We start from the raw sequence: 15,336 nt of genomic DNA, 5'->3' as shown, positions 1-15,336 counted from the left end.
TTATTTGACTACACTGGCTAACCTGTCCAATCAGGACTTACCAACTCACCCTAGCACAGACTTCCCCTTCTCTCCTTAAAAATCCAATCCTGCAAAAAAAAAAAAAAAAAAACACCTGCTGCTTGCTGTGTGTCTTTGCCCCATCCAGAGGCACCCCCACTTGCCCCTCCAGGGTAATAAATCTCTTCGGTGCTGAGAATTTGGTATTTGGATATGTCCTGTACTGACTTTGAGGGCTCCCCCGTCCCCTGCAAACATCTGTTCTTAGACCAGAGGAAGGTTTCGACATTTCCATGGATCTGAGGCACTGGGATCCTCAACATGGCCATGCTCATGTCAACAATACACATTCATGACAAGCACGTGGCACATACCTTTAATCCCAAGCACTTGGGAGGCAGAGGCAGGTGGCTCTGTGAGTTTGAGGCCAGTCTGGTCTAGTGAGTTCCAAGACAGTCAGAGCTATGTAGAGAGACTCTGTCTCAAAAAAGATCACACAAAACAACAACAAAAATATACATTCACTCAGAACTTCATCTGCTCTCCACAAGCCTAGATGCACATCAACTAATGATTGAATTTAAAAAAAGAATCGGGCTGGAGAGATGTCTCAGTAGTTAAGAACACTTGCTGCATTTCCAAAGGAACCAGGTTCCCACGTAGTAGCTTACAACCCATTCTCAGGGGATCTGATGCCGTCGTCTGGCCTCTGAGGGTGGATACACACAAATCGCATCCACACATACAGACATACATTACAGATATATATTTTAAAAAAATTTTAAAGAAAGCAGTAAAAGCACAAAGCAAGGATCACATGCCCTCACAAGTGTGCATCTCCACTAGATTTCCCTGGTTTTCTTGTAGATATCAGTGAGGAAGAACACTAACAAGAAGAATATGCAATCCTTACCAAGAAAAGAATATTCTAGAAAAATGATTACATATCTTTAAAATTTTTCTCCTCATATCACCTCAATTTTTCTCCCCACCCCCCTGATGCAGTGCTCCAAAGACAAGGTTGCAAACATAAGTAGTGGAAGAAAGAGGGATGACTCCTAAGCAAGAAACTAAAACTATGGTTTTGTTTGTTTTTGAGACAGGATATTGCTCTGTTGTCCAGTCTCAAACTCCTGAGGACTCATCCCCCTTCATTCTCCATCCATTCACAGATAGCCATCCACTCATCCAACTATCTGTCTGCCCAAACATCCATGCATCTATTTGTCTGTTCATCTATTCATGTATCCATTTCTCTAGCCATGTATCCATTCATTCATTTGTCTGTCTGTACATACACTCATGCATCCATCTGTACATCCATGCATGTATGTATGCATCCATCCATCCATCCATCCATCCATCCATCCATTTGTCCATATTTCTATCCATGCATATATCCAATTGCCTGCTTATCCACTTATCCATCTGTCTTCCACTTTAGAGCCTGGTCAGGTGTTCAGGCCTTTCTTAGACAGGCCATGTCCTTGTCTACTTCACATCCAATCTGGATTTCCTCTTATTACTTGACTCTTCCAGAAACCTTGTATGTAGCTCTAGTGATCTAACGGTTACAGGTAGATGGTTCCCTGAAGCCTTCATTCATACTATCACTCACAGTGTGAGTGTGTGACTGTGTGTGTTTGCATCCTATGTGTCTGTGCAGATGTGTACATCTATGCACATGTGGAGGGTAGAGAAGGATGTTGACTGCTCTGCTCTATCATGCTCAGCCTTGGTTATTTGAAGTAGGGTTTTCACTGAACCTGAGCTAGACTAGTGGTCAACGAGCCCCATCAATCCTCCTGTCCCCCATCCCTGCCCCTGCCCAATGCTGGAGTTACAGGAACATAGAAGAGGGAGCAGGTATAGTTTGCTTTTTTTACAGGGGTGTTGGGATCCTGAACTCGGGTTCTCATGCTTGCACAGCAGGCACTCTTCCTCACTGATCCATCTCTTCAGCACCATTCAGTTTTAAACACTGAAACCCATGAAATGGAATATTCTAGGGTTTGCTGGACCCTACAGCAACCAAATCATCTTGCCCCATAATTATGTAATATGACCCCCCCCCCCCATTGGCCTGTACACCAGAAGACTGGGATGGGATAGCACCCCAAAGAGCTTGTATCTGCTATCAAAATCGAACACATAAAGAAAGAACAAAGCTAGAAGCCAAGAGGTGCTACCTAATGCTACCAGGTCTTGAACCAACCTACAGGCCCCAAAGCTCAAACAGTTTGCAGAGAGAATCCATCATTCTGACATTTCTCCTGATTCAGATCCCTCCCAGTTATCTGGAAGTGGTGAAAGAACCTAGGAGGAGTTCTCACACTGTCAAAAGTCCAGATAACACAAATCCAGCAGGAATGGCCAAGACAGGCATAGTTACACCCACACGCCTCAGATGTGCTTCAAGACACTTCTGGGTTGAACCAAGGAGATAAGGGCCAGTGTGAGGGAGATTAGTGGAGCCACAGCCCCTCTCAAGGAACAACCAGCTGCCTTGTCATGAGAAAATGATAGTGTTCCCAGTAATACTCAACCACTCCTAACGAGAGAGGGTGAAGCAATTCACTCTTCATATGCCTGACTCCACTGCATGTCATGGTCAAAATGTTGGGAAATTAATGTAAGAAAGGAAGACACTGTTCAGCTCATCTCAACAGGGATTTTGGACTAAGCTATTCAGATTATAGCCATACAAGAACCACACCTCAGAAGTAGAGAGGACAAGATATCCTCGAATCCTTGCTCTCCTTTTTTTGTTGACTTTGGGTCTCTATTTTCTCTTCTGTATTTGCCTGTGCCTAAGGCTGTGTGAGGAGAGACACAAATTAACAGTGCCAGACATAAGCCCCCAGCACGCATTAGCTGTTTTTTATTTACTTGTTTACTTATTTATTTATTTACAATTCTCTTTTGTTTTTCCAAGACAGGGTCTCACTATATAGTTCTGGCTGTCCTGGAACTCATTATGTAAGCCAAGTTGGCCTTGAACTCACAGAGATCTGCCTACTGCCTCTGCCTCCCAAGTACTGAAATTAAAGGTGTGTGCCACTACACTGGGCTAACATTGGCTGTTATTAAATCACTACCTTGAGCTACTCTGTCTCTATTTTGTTTGTGTGTGTGTGTGTGTGTGTGTGTGTGTACGTACACTTTCATATCTATATGTATAATATGAGGGGTGGGAAGCACATGTATCCCATGGGTACAGGGCATCATCTTTCACATGTTTTAAGACAGGATCTCTTATTTACTACTGTGAACAGCAGACCAATTAGAGTGCTGGACTGGTAGATGTGCTCTATCCTCCCTGGGTTACATGGGTTCTAGGCACCTCAACTCAGGTTCTCATGCTTGCACACTTTACTTACCTATTAAATCATCTCAACAGCTACTAAAGTAAAATACATACATATTTACCAGCTGCTGGCAGTCCTTGAAATGTTATTTTTCTTTATGAATTTTATTTCCTTTGAGATAAGTTCTGTTCCTGTCTTCAGAGTCAACAATTGTTATGCCATTAAAGACACTAGTAATACATTATAAGCTCATACTTTGAGTATCTTACATATGTTTCTCTTTTTTCTTTTTCTTTTTCAAATTAGTTTACAAAGTAACAAGTTTTCATATGGAATTTTCCTATGTTTCCTTGTGGTTGGGGTCCTCCCTCCTTCCTCATTTTGTCTTATGAGCTTTCACTATGTGGGCTAGACAAGCCTTGAACTCATGTCAGTGGACCTTGAGAGTAACACTATAGACCAGCCAGACAGGATATGCCGTTGGCACAAGTCTTATGGGAGTAACCAACTGCTTTCTGGATTTGATGCTCACTTTACAGGAGGGAACCTGTGTCTGGCATTGCAAACCTATCAAAAACCATATGCTCCATAGGAAAGCTATTACTGTTGCTTCTCTAAATGGATATGATGTGCATCAAATTGCCTTCTAAATAATTATGTTTATATTCAAAGATTATTACTGATGTCTGCTTTAATCAGAGGCTTCTTTTTCCGTAACTTCAGAGACTCAATTGATCAAAGTGATGAGAATCAGCAGCTGTTGATTTCTCAGCTCTAAATAAGACATCTACATCATCCTCTCCAAGGCTAGGATCATCATAGAAGAGGGAACAGTGTAACACGAATCTTAAAAGATCTTATTAATAAAATCAAACCTGAAGCCAGGTATTGGGGTGAATGCTGGAAGATTAGAGAAGCAGAACAAGCCACAGCCACCTCTCCTCACTAGTTCCTCAGCTGATCCTGTTTCCTCAGACTGGAAGCCTCTGAGTCCACATCCAAATGGGTCTCAGCTGAACTGCTGCTCAAAAGCCTAAAAGCTTAACCAGCTAAAAGCTTCTAGTTTCTGGTCTTCATGCCTTATATACCTTTCTGCTTTCTGCCATCACTCCCTGGGATTAAAGGCTCACTTTCTGGGATTAAAGGCGTGAGTCACCATGCTTGGCTGTATCCTTGAACACACAGAGATCCAGGTAGATCTCTGCCTCTGGAATGCTAGGATTAAAGGCGTGTGCTACCACTGCCTATCCTCTATGTTTAATATTGTGGCTGTTCTGTTCTCCGACTCCAGATAAGTTTATTAGCATGCACAATATTTCGGGGAACACAATACCACCAGAGAACAGAAAGGATGTAAAAAATCAGAGAAAAAGAAAAAGGAAAAGAGTATTATAAAATGCTGCCATAAAGTCCCATCTGTCCCTGGGGATTGACAGTTAATGAATCTTGGAAGAGAGGGAGAGATTTTTTTCCCCCTATGGAAAGATGCCCATGCCCCTGTAAGCCACTCTAATTTAAACCCATTGGGTCAGGAAAGTGGAATTGGTAGAGCAAAGAGATCAGCAGGAAGGGAAGTGGACAACAGAGTAATGTGTGTGTGTGTGTGTGTGTGTGTGTGTGTGTGTGTGTGTGTGTGTGTGTGAATATGATCAAAATACATTATCTACACATATAGAAAATTAAAAATGAAACTCAACTTTATGCCTAGTTAATATATGCTATTAAAAACATTTAAAAAGGTAAAAGTGGGGCTGGAGAGAGAGCTCAGCAGTTAAAAAGCACTGGCTGCTCTTCCAGATACCCTGGGTTCAATTATCAACACCCACACAGACTGATCATAACCTCTGTAACTCTAACTCCAGGGCATCCAATACCCTCTTCTGGCTTCCAAGGGCACTGCATACATATGGTGCACAGACACACATCCAGGCAAAACACCTATACACAAAAAATAAAAACAAAAAAATTAGAAGATATTTAAAAATCTTGGCATATATAAGTTCATGCAGTGTTTTCTCTTTGATAGCAGAGTCTACAGGGACAATGACCCACTCACAAGTTTAGAGTTTAAATCTGACCAGTTCAAACCAACAATGGTAAAATCATTCCTTTTCTAGAACCGGCTGCTGAGTCATGGCCATGTAATAGGCTCCATATTTGGGCTAGGTAAACTAAAATATATTTATTGTTCATTTATAGTCCATATTAATGGGAACAGTGTACATGGTGTCACACAGGATGGGAACAGTGTGCATAGTGTCACACAAGAATGGGAACAGTGTGCATGGTGTCACATAAGGATGGGAACAGTGTGCATGGTGTCACACAAGGATAGTGGAGACAGGAAAAGCAAGGTCAGCCTCAGCTACACAGTGAGTTTGAGGACAGTTTTGTTTTGTTTTTTCAAAAAATGGAACAAAACCTAGTTAAGGAGCATCCCTTATTTACTTGATGAATATGGCATCACACACCATTACATATTAGCTGCTAGGTCTGAAAATATAATTGTTGAAAGAAAATGATAGCCTAGATGTTTAGTGGAACAACAGATATTTGGTGAGAAAATGGGGAGGAGGTAAATTTATTCAAATTGAACATCACACAGAGGGGCTGCATCAGAATACAGTGAGAAAAAGAAAATTACAGAAAATAGAAAAAATAATTTAAACCAAGAAAGGTGACACATGCCTTCAATCCTAGCACTCAGAAAGCCAAGTCCAAGGTTAGCCCAGGCTACATAGTGCATATGAGGCCAGCATGGGCTATATAGTGAGACACTATCTCAAAAACAGAAATTAAATAAACAGACAGAAGAGATGGCTTAGCAGTTAAGAGCACTGGCTGCTCTTCAACTGACCTGGGTCCAATTTCCAGCACCCACATGGCGGATCATAACAGTCTCTAGCTCCAATTCCAGGGGATCCAACGCCACCTTTTGGCCTCTGTGGGTACTGCACATTGTACATGCACATGTAGGCAAAACTTAGATAAATATAAAAATATATAAATCTTAAAAAATAAAGACCCCCCCCCAAAAAAAGATAAAAGAGTGCTGGAGGTACATCTCAGTTTGTAGGTTGCTTGCCTGGCATGCATGAATCCCTGGATTCTATCCTCATGCCTGCATAAACCAGAGAAGTTGGAATACACCTGTAATTTCAGCACAAGAGGTAGGGGCAAAAATAAGCCAGGAAACATTTGATAGCTGACCCTCTTGTTGGAGGCACTCATTTGTATCATTTGATAATTGATTTTTTAAAAAAATCTCTTGTGTTATGTATTTATATTTGTTCATTAATTTTTTATGGAGGTTTGGAGCAGAAGGGATAGAAAAATGAACTCAAGTCTGGGTAATCCTGTTACATACATATTCAAGTACCCCTCACCCATCAGGGGACTCTACAGCCACCCAAACATGAAACAAGAACAAGGGATCAATTTTCCCCCTTTATTTAGTTATTTAGTTAGTTTTGAAGAAGGTCTCATATAGCCCAGGCTAGCACCAAACTCACTATGTAGAGGAGGATAACCTTGAATTTCTAATACTCCTGTCTCTACCTCCCAAGTGCTGAGATTATAGGGGTTCCTCAACATACCTGATCTTACACAGTGCTGGGCATCAAACCAAGAGCTTCAAGCACACTAGATGATCACTTAAGCAACTAGACTACATACCCAGCCCAAACAAAAGTTTCTAAAACGGATCATAATGAAGTCAAGGATTCATAATCCACAACACGAACTGGGGCCTGTCCCATGCTTACTTATCAGTCCAAGATTACCTGATATGGCCAGTCAAGGAATTAAACCAGGCTGGTTTGAGGGGACATGACGAGACCTAGGTGGTGACAATTTTATTGATATCAATCAGACTTTTTTTTTTTAAATACCCTTATCAGAAACAGAATAGAGTGGCAATTGCCAGGATCAATACAGTTGTAGTTGCCAGGAGACAATGACTTTTGCAAGCTATGCAAGGTACACAAGATTAATGCCCAAGACCAATTGTCCTGTCAGGCGTCCATGTTTCCTTGACTTCCAAGAAAACATACAGAGAAACACAAAGTGCCCTGAATGCTTCACCGCCTGAGGGAGTGCATCAGTCTCTCAGGAACTGGAAGGAACACTATACGCCGGAAGCCAGACTGTAACCTGAAAAACCTATGACGCATGCCTCCCAAGGTAGCTAGGCCAGGCCAATTCCATGTTTCCCTGCAGTGGCCATTGCTGTTTCTGCAGTTAGAAAGACAAAGAATGACTCTCCCAAGAAGGTACAGCAGGAGTCAGATGGAAACAGTTGGTATCCTGGGGTCATCTCAATGGACTATTGCACAGGGTTATGGGAGGGGTGGGGAGGGTTGCAGAGGGCCTTGGCAGCTCTGGGTTGCTGATTCTGCCCAGGGTGGGCAGGAAATGATCAGGGCAGGATTGGAGTTCTGTGTAAGTTTTGGAGGGAAAGTGGAGTTAAGTTTGCAAGAAATGAATTACTGTAGCCCTGGGTCACCAAATTAGGAGATGAGATTTTGGATGGTGGAGGTGGTGTCATTAGATTAGTGTCAAAGAACTTATTAAGAGACAGAATCACAAACAACTTTAAAGAATTTGTTGCTGATGGTGGCTGTTTTAAGGATCTTAATTGGCTTCTACTTACCATTCTAGAATCAGGCAACAGGTGACCCCTTATTTTATGTAGCAGAATGAATGCTTCCAGGAGATGAAATTTGTAGACAGACAAGAACAAGTAAAATAGAAACAAAAGGTAGGCAAGCTTTTTTTTTTTTTTTTTTTTTTTTTTTTTTTTTTTTTTTTTTTTTTTTTTTTTTTTGGTTTTCCAAGATAAGAGTTTCTCTGTGTAGCTTTGCACCTTTCCTGGAACTCGATTTGGAGACCAGGCTAGCCTCGAACTCACAGAGATCCGCCTGCCTCTGCCTCCCCCGAGTGCTGGGATTAAAGGCGTGTGCCACCACTGCCCAGGCGGCTAAGTTCATTTGTAACTTTTCTTAAAATAAATGTGGCTTTATTTTTTTTAAACAACTTAAGTTCATAATATTAACTGCAGTTTTGCTTGTTTGGCTTTAAACAGTAGCGACCCTTCTACTTTCCAGGAAAAGGTGGACCACTTAAACTTACAAAATGGTGTGGTGTGCAAACACTCATTTGGTGAGGATTGAAGCGGGCCAGGGTGGGGAGGAGGAGGGAGGTGGGGGGGGTACTTTTTTGTGTACAGATTCTAATTTGACCCTTTGTGGCGGGTGGGATATCCTTTACCTCAGTTAAAAATCTTTTCTGGAGAGTTCTCCGCATCTGAAGTGTGAGGAGGAGTCACATCAGAATCTCAGAAGGCTGTATAAGTGAGGGTACATCACATACCAGAGAAAAGCATATGGACATGCATGTCCCTAGTGAGCAGTGCAGTTGGCCACCATAGTGTCTGCTCCAGACACTTCTGCTCTGTCACCTTGTTTTTAAATTTACTTCCAATTTTATTTTCTCTATTTGAACTAATCATATTTGAGATGAAAAGTATTCCCTGATCATAGTGTTTTTCTCTATTACTCCATTCAAGACATATAACTAATGATTCAAATTGCTAACCCAACTTTTCATTTTGTTGTTTTGGTTTTTAATACAATCAAAACTCTCTTCTTGGACCATTCTATAGTGGTGTTCATTTAGGTAGGCCTCAGAGATTTCACAAAAGATCAACCACACTGGAGTATTCAATGCATGGACTCCAGGAATAAAATTGCACACTTGACATTGTTATTCATCATTTTTTGCTGATTCATAAGGCAAGCGCACCCTCCAGCAGCATTTTGTCACACAGCCAAATCTGAAAAGATCTTCAAACAGAACGCCCACTTGTGTAACAGCATATATAGGGCAGCAGCAGATGAGACAGCCCATGTCCACTTCCAGGTTTCAGAGGCTGTGTAAGACCCATCTTCAGAGGTGAGAGCTTCTCTGTCTGTGCCCAACTTTGTAGCTGGTATTTCAGAACTTTGCTATCAGTGCTGTATTTATCTCTCTAACCCAAGCACTCTTGTCTCCTGGCTTCCTTAGCATAGTAAACCTTCTATTAGGCTGGACAGTGGTGATGCACATATTCAATCCCAGCAATTGAGAGGCAGAGGCAGGCAGATGTCGGGTTCGAGGCCAGCCTGGTCTACACAGTGTGTTCCATGACAGCCAAGGTTACATGGAGAAACCTTGTCTCAAAAAACCAAAGAGGGGAAAAATCATCTTCTACTAGGAGTTGAGTTGCATTAGTGCCTGTTGGAATATTTGTGTATTTTGCAGTACTGGAGACTGGTCCCAGGACCTTGCTCATGTTAAACAACTGTTCTACCACTGAACTATATCCCCATTCTCAGTGCTTTTGATTTCTCCAATCCTATATATTCCCTGACTTCTTTTGGGAACAAGGCAAGTATCGTATGAAAAATAATGAATTAAAGGAAGACACAGACATGGCACACCAATTGGTGATTAAATACCAAATGATCAGCCATGAAAACATACATACAACTAATATTATATGGACTGAGCAGATTATATTTAAGAATATATATGTATATACATATGCATATATTCATACAATAATAATGAAAAATAGGCCATGAAATTGAAATATTTCTCCTTTCCCTTTTCTCACTCCAAACCTTCCCATACTAATCATATTATAATCTCAAAAATAAAAAGTAAAAAAAAATTTTCCATTTTGCAGGAGTCCACAGGTGAGACTTTGAATATTGAAAGAGACAGGAGTTTTAGAGAGACTTTGGAGTTCACAGAGGTATTTTGAATATTTTTAAGAGACTGAATTTTTAACGTATTTGAGTTTTTAAAATTTTTAAAAGCTGGAATGTGCTTTATTGTGATATTTATATCAATGTGACATCTTGGGGACAAAGAAGAAAGAAAAGATTGTGCCAAGTTGACAAGGAGTCAACTGCTCTGGTTGGTTTTGTCACAAACTACAATCATTCTTAAAGAGGGACCCTCAACTGAGAAAATGCCTCTGTAAGATTGGACAGGACAGGCCAGGTTCATCATTGGCTTTATCTCAGAAGGCTGTTCCTTCAACACAGGGATTTAAAAACCATTAGGGAATAAAACTCAGACTTGTGAGCATGCTTCCAGTTGCCAGGAGCTCACTGTCTGTCTGATAATTAAAACCTTCATGCTTCTCCACACAACCACTACACTTCAATTTTTGTGCAACTTCTGTCATGGGTATTGGAGGCACTTACCTGCCTCTCTTCCCTTCTGCTGTTAATAGGAAACAGAGTACATTGGTGTTCACAGAAATGTTCCAGGCAAGCAAAACACACCTTGATGAACTCCAGATAAAACGTTTGGAGGAGATGTGCATTGTCATTGACAAGCAGGATCAGATCATTGGAGCTGAAACCAAGAAGAACTGCCACCTGATGGAAAACATTGAGAAGGGTGAGCTGGAAAGAGGATGCCTTGAGCATCCAGGCCTGATGCCATCACTCTCTGAACCAGGCAGTGGGGAGGCAAGTGTCCAAAGTGTACCACTGCTTCAGTGGGTTGGGTAACACAGACTGGGATTGCTGCCTTGAAATGGGCTGGGAGTCAGGAATTGCAGCCAAGCTGGGTGTGGTTGTGAACACCTTTAATCCCAGTACAGAGGCAGAGGCAAGTGTATCTCTGTGAATTCAAGGCCAGCCTGTTCCTAGCCTGTCTATATAGTGATACCTAGACTCCAGGAAAGGGAATGGGGGAGGCACTTCATTGTGAGCACTCTCAGTGCCTCATGTGTCACAACGTCCAGGACATAAGCAGTCACTCTTTGTCACCGGGTCATCCATACTCCTGCACAGGGTGGCAAAAGTAACTACAATTGTTTCCAGACCATAGGTTTAGAAGCACAGTAGGGTCTAAGACTTAGAATTGTGCTAGCTAGCATGGCTTACTTTACTTCTTGGCCCTTTAGTTTTTATGTTTACAAGTGGAGGAAAACTGCAGTACTTACTTGCAGTATTACTGTGGGTAAATGAATACTGAATTATCACCAAATGCTAAGCAACTGGTATAGATTCTATCCCAGTCATGAGCACCAGCGACTCTCGGTGCCACCATCCTGAGCTGGATGAGAATGAAAAACAAGAGAAGGGAATGCTTATGCAGGCTCCATGTTGACTTAAGTGTGGCCCTAACTCATGCACAAACCATTTGCAGGCCTGCTACACCGAGGCTTCAGTGTCGTCCTCTTCAACACAAAAAACCAGCTCTTGGTCCAGCAGAGAGCGGATGCCAAGTACACGTTTCCCGGTGAGCCACCCAGGTGAAATCCAGGGAGCACCAGATTCTAACTTAGGGTTTGGGAGACTGAGAGAAATGACTAATAAGCAAACCTATCAGAGCATTCATATTCTCTTTCCCTCCTCCATCCCTCTCTGAGCTCATCAGTCCCACTCCAAATGAAGATACAAGGATATTAAATTACAGGCATTTTGTAACTGGAATTGAATTGTGGTATTTTATATTCTAATATGTCTAGTAGAACTGATAAGTCAGAGTTGGATCTACTTTATATACTAAATATGGCCAGGAAGGAAACTGCCCCCTATTTAGTAAAAGGGCATTCTCAATAAAGAAGCATGTACATTTTCCCCCAGGACATTTTACAGACTCATGTTCTAGTCACCCTTTATACATGCCGGATGAGCTGGAAGAGAAAGATGCTCTGGGAGTGAGGAGGGCAGCCCTGAGACGTCTGCAGGCTGAGCTGGGCATCCCCCAGGAGCAGGTACTCACTCACTCCAATATGGGGCTCCATGAAGCTTTTCATGTGCTCAGGGATCTATGTGTTTGATAGTTACAGTGTCACATGACAGTACTGTCAATTTCATCCATCAAAATGTTAGCACTTAGGGGTGGCTGCTGGGCTAACATGGCTTCTCTTCTGCCTTGTATAGGAAATAGTTTTCCTGTGGAAGTGCCTCAAGTCTGGTCCACAAGGCAGGCTGTGAAACAAATCACTGTACTGGAGCTCAAGTGTTTCTCATTTCCATTTTCAAAAGAAATCTTTCACACTGCTGTATGTCCTAATTCACAGATCTGTGTTTAGCCTCATGTCCTGTATACATGTGGTCTTCATTGTGAATGAAAAATGAAAACACCATGGCCAGGAATTGTGCCCCTTTGATATGGTCTACCTAATACCTACTTAAAGCTCAAATGCTTGTGTGGCACTCTGTGAAAAGGAATGAACTGTTTTCTATCTAAATTCTCATTTTCTCTATCTCTAGTGAATTAATACTGTATCAACTTTGACAGATTTCCATAAAGGACATAATTTTTATGAATCGAATATACCACAAGAGTCCTTCTGATGGCATCTGGGGAGACCACGAGATTGGCTATCTTCTGTTGGTGAGGAAAGACCTCATGCTGAACCCAGATACCAGGGAAGTGAGAAGCTACCGCTACATGAGCCAGGAGGACGTGCAGGAGCTACTGGACAGGGGAGCCCATGGAGAAGAGAAGATCACCCCATGGTTCAGAACCATCCTAGAAGGCTTCCCGCTCTCTTGGTGGCCTTCTTTAGAGGATGTGTCTCCATTCATTGAGCCTGACAAGATACATGGACTGTAAGGCGTATGGAAAAGTAATGTTCAAAGCAGGGATTGGGGTTGAGAGTGACTCAGCAGTTAAGAACACTTCTGCTCTTGCAGAGAACAGGGGTTCCACTCCCAGCATCCACATGATGACTCACAACTATCCATAACTTCAGTTCCAGAGGCTCTTACACACTCTTGTGACATCTGCAGGTAGCTGGCATACACAATGTGGTATATACACAGACAAAAGCAAATTAACTCAAACACATAAAATTTTAAAATATCCAAAAAGTAGGGTTCATCACTAACCTGCGGTTAGAATGGCATGCATTACAGAAACTGAGTTCTAATACCCTTTCATTGCTTGTACTAACCTACAATTCAAGCTCCTAGTTTTACCCAATTTTTTTCCTTTTTTGCTCTATCTCTAGCTCTTAAACATTTTCAACTGTAATCTACGGAAAATGCCACTTTTCTCCTAAACCTCCCCTCTTGCAGGCCGCAAGAATATATTATAGAGATTCAGCTGTGTATTAAAGCTGAACTTTGACTGGCCAAGGGTCTGTCAAAAGGCAAAGCCATTTATTATGAATATTTGGTGTTACCCAGCCTTTAATATTTCAGCTGTCTTCTGCTATGAAATCCTTATGTGCCCAAACCTATTGGTAAACAGTTCAGCTCGCCAGACCTGCTGAACCTACTAAATTAAATTACTAACTGCCCTGCTGAGTTTAGGAGACAAGCTGGCAGGGAGACTCATAGCTTTGTTTCCTGTGCTAATGAAGCTCAGACCATCCCCTGGCTTTGAAGAGGCCTAGTGGTTCTCCAAAGCATTTTGACTGAGAACAAAAGAGGTTTTTGCATATCAAGGTGAGTGGTAAAACAACATTCCCGAGGAGGCAGGGAACCACGTGCCCAGGGAAAGAAAAGGCAGGCATTTTCTGTAGACAGGAACAGAACAGCATGAGAGTGAAGAGAGGATGACAGAGGTTCCACAGAGGGTAAGCAGATCTCGAGTAAAGTTTTCTGAGTGCCAGGAGTAGAGAGTAGCAGAGATGGAGAAAGAGGGTACTGGAGAAAGAGGGTACAGAGGACGAAGATGAGGCTGAAAGCATAGACATTAGTCGTTAGCAGGACTATGAGCTAGGGAGCTGGACGGAACTGCAGTTATGGAGAGAGGATTTCATCCCAGAGAAATAAAGTAGATGGATATAGAGCTTGGTATGTCTAGAGTTGTTCCTGTTGTGAATGCCTGGTGGAGTTATAGCTAAATTGATAGAATTTGTCTTAGAGGAATAAAGTTAACAGACATAAGAACACAGTGTACGTAGATTTTTTTCCCTCAGATCCCACGCCGAACATAGCAAAGCCCCCTTGGACCCTAGGGATTTGATACTCCCCCTGGTGGCATCACTCTCCCTCTGGAGTCCCTGTTTACTTCTCCTATGTCCAGTGCTCTGCAGGTGACCGACCTCTGTACCTGGTGCTTACAGGCATAATGGTGTATGAGGATTACATATTGAAAACAAAGAACTTTGTTAGTTTTCACTGGGTTCACCAATTTCACAGGGACGATGTGGAGCTGATGAGCATCATCAGTTACTTCCTGCTGTATTTTTACTTCAGCCAGTGCTGATCCCCAGCACAAAACACCCATCTTGCACGTATAAAGTAACAATAAAAATCAGTTTAATGTCCCTTTAGTATAGCTCAAGTAGTAAATCTGTCTGGTAAAATGTTATTGTGGATACTTATCAACAATAACTAAAACTCATAATCTTTATTATGCAAATTGTATTAAGAGTCAGTCATCAGAAAATTCGGAAAGGAACAATTCAGCTCACTGATTTCTCTTCATTACTAGCATAATGAAGAATTTCTATTTCATTACCTCTCAAACGCTTTGCTATCTGTAGTTGTATTAGATAATTCCCGCTTTCCCCTCCCTGAAGACAGTGTCTCACTATGTACCTCCTTTGGCTGTCCAGAACCCACTCTGTAGACCAGGCTAGCCTCCCACTCATCATAGATCTATGTGCCTCTGCCTCCCAGGTGCTGGGATTAAAGGCATGTGCCATTATGTGTGGCTAATACCATTTTCTTGAAAATTAAAAACATATATCCAGACACTTGCCAATATTTGAGTTGGTCATCACTGAACTTTACAAACTATGTATCACTCATATCCCTGATTACATGCCACTTGAAAATCTTTTCTTTCACTCTAGTCTCCCTTTGATGCAAAAGAATTTTGATGTAGTCCTATTTGTCTACTTTCATTTGTTCTTTTTTTGTAAGTGGAATTGTTCCTTAACTCAGCAATAGTTCATGGAAGATGTCATTTAATTATTGCAATAACCCTGGCATTTATTTCCCTAGAAAGTATTTTCGCTCTAAGAACAAAGAAGCAAAGCCCTGTGTCTTTTTCTTTGGCC

At 41.8% G+C, this 15,336-nt stretch overlaps 1 protein-coding gene across 1 annotated transcript; it reads left to right on the top strand.

Moving 5' to 3' along the window:
- Positions 1-9,605: 9,605 nt before the first annotated feature.
- LOC128103843 (isopentenyl-diphosphate delta-isomerase 2-like) lies at positions 9,606-15,265 on the top strand. Its single transcript, XM_052728486.1, has 4 exons — positions 9,606-10,760; positions 11,517-11,609; positions 11,957-12,087; positions 12,618-15,265. Exons 1-4 carry the CDS (start codon positions 10,541-10,543, stop codon positions 12,933-12,935), a joined length of 762 nt encoding a protein of 253 aa, XP_052584446.1. The 5' UTR covers positions 9,606-10,540; the 3' UTR covers positions 12,936-15,265.
- Positions 15,266-15,336: the final 71 nt, after the last annotated feature.

Source organism: Peromyscus californicus, unplaced genomic scaffold (assembly GCF_007827085.1).
Source record: "Peromyscus californicus insignis strain IS unplaced genomic scaffold, ASM782708v3 Scaffold_8__1_contigs__length_139910024, whole genome shotgun sequence".
Lineage (NCBI taxonomy): Eukaryota > Metazoa > Chordata > Mammalia > Rodentia > Cricetidae > Peromyscus > Peromyscus californicus.
Note: the sequence above shows the minus strand (reverse complement) of the source record. Positions and strands in the feature narration are given on the sequence as shown.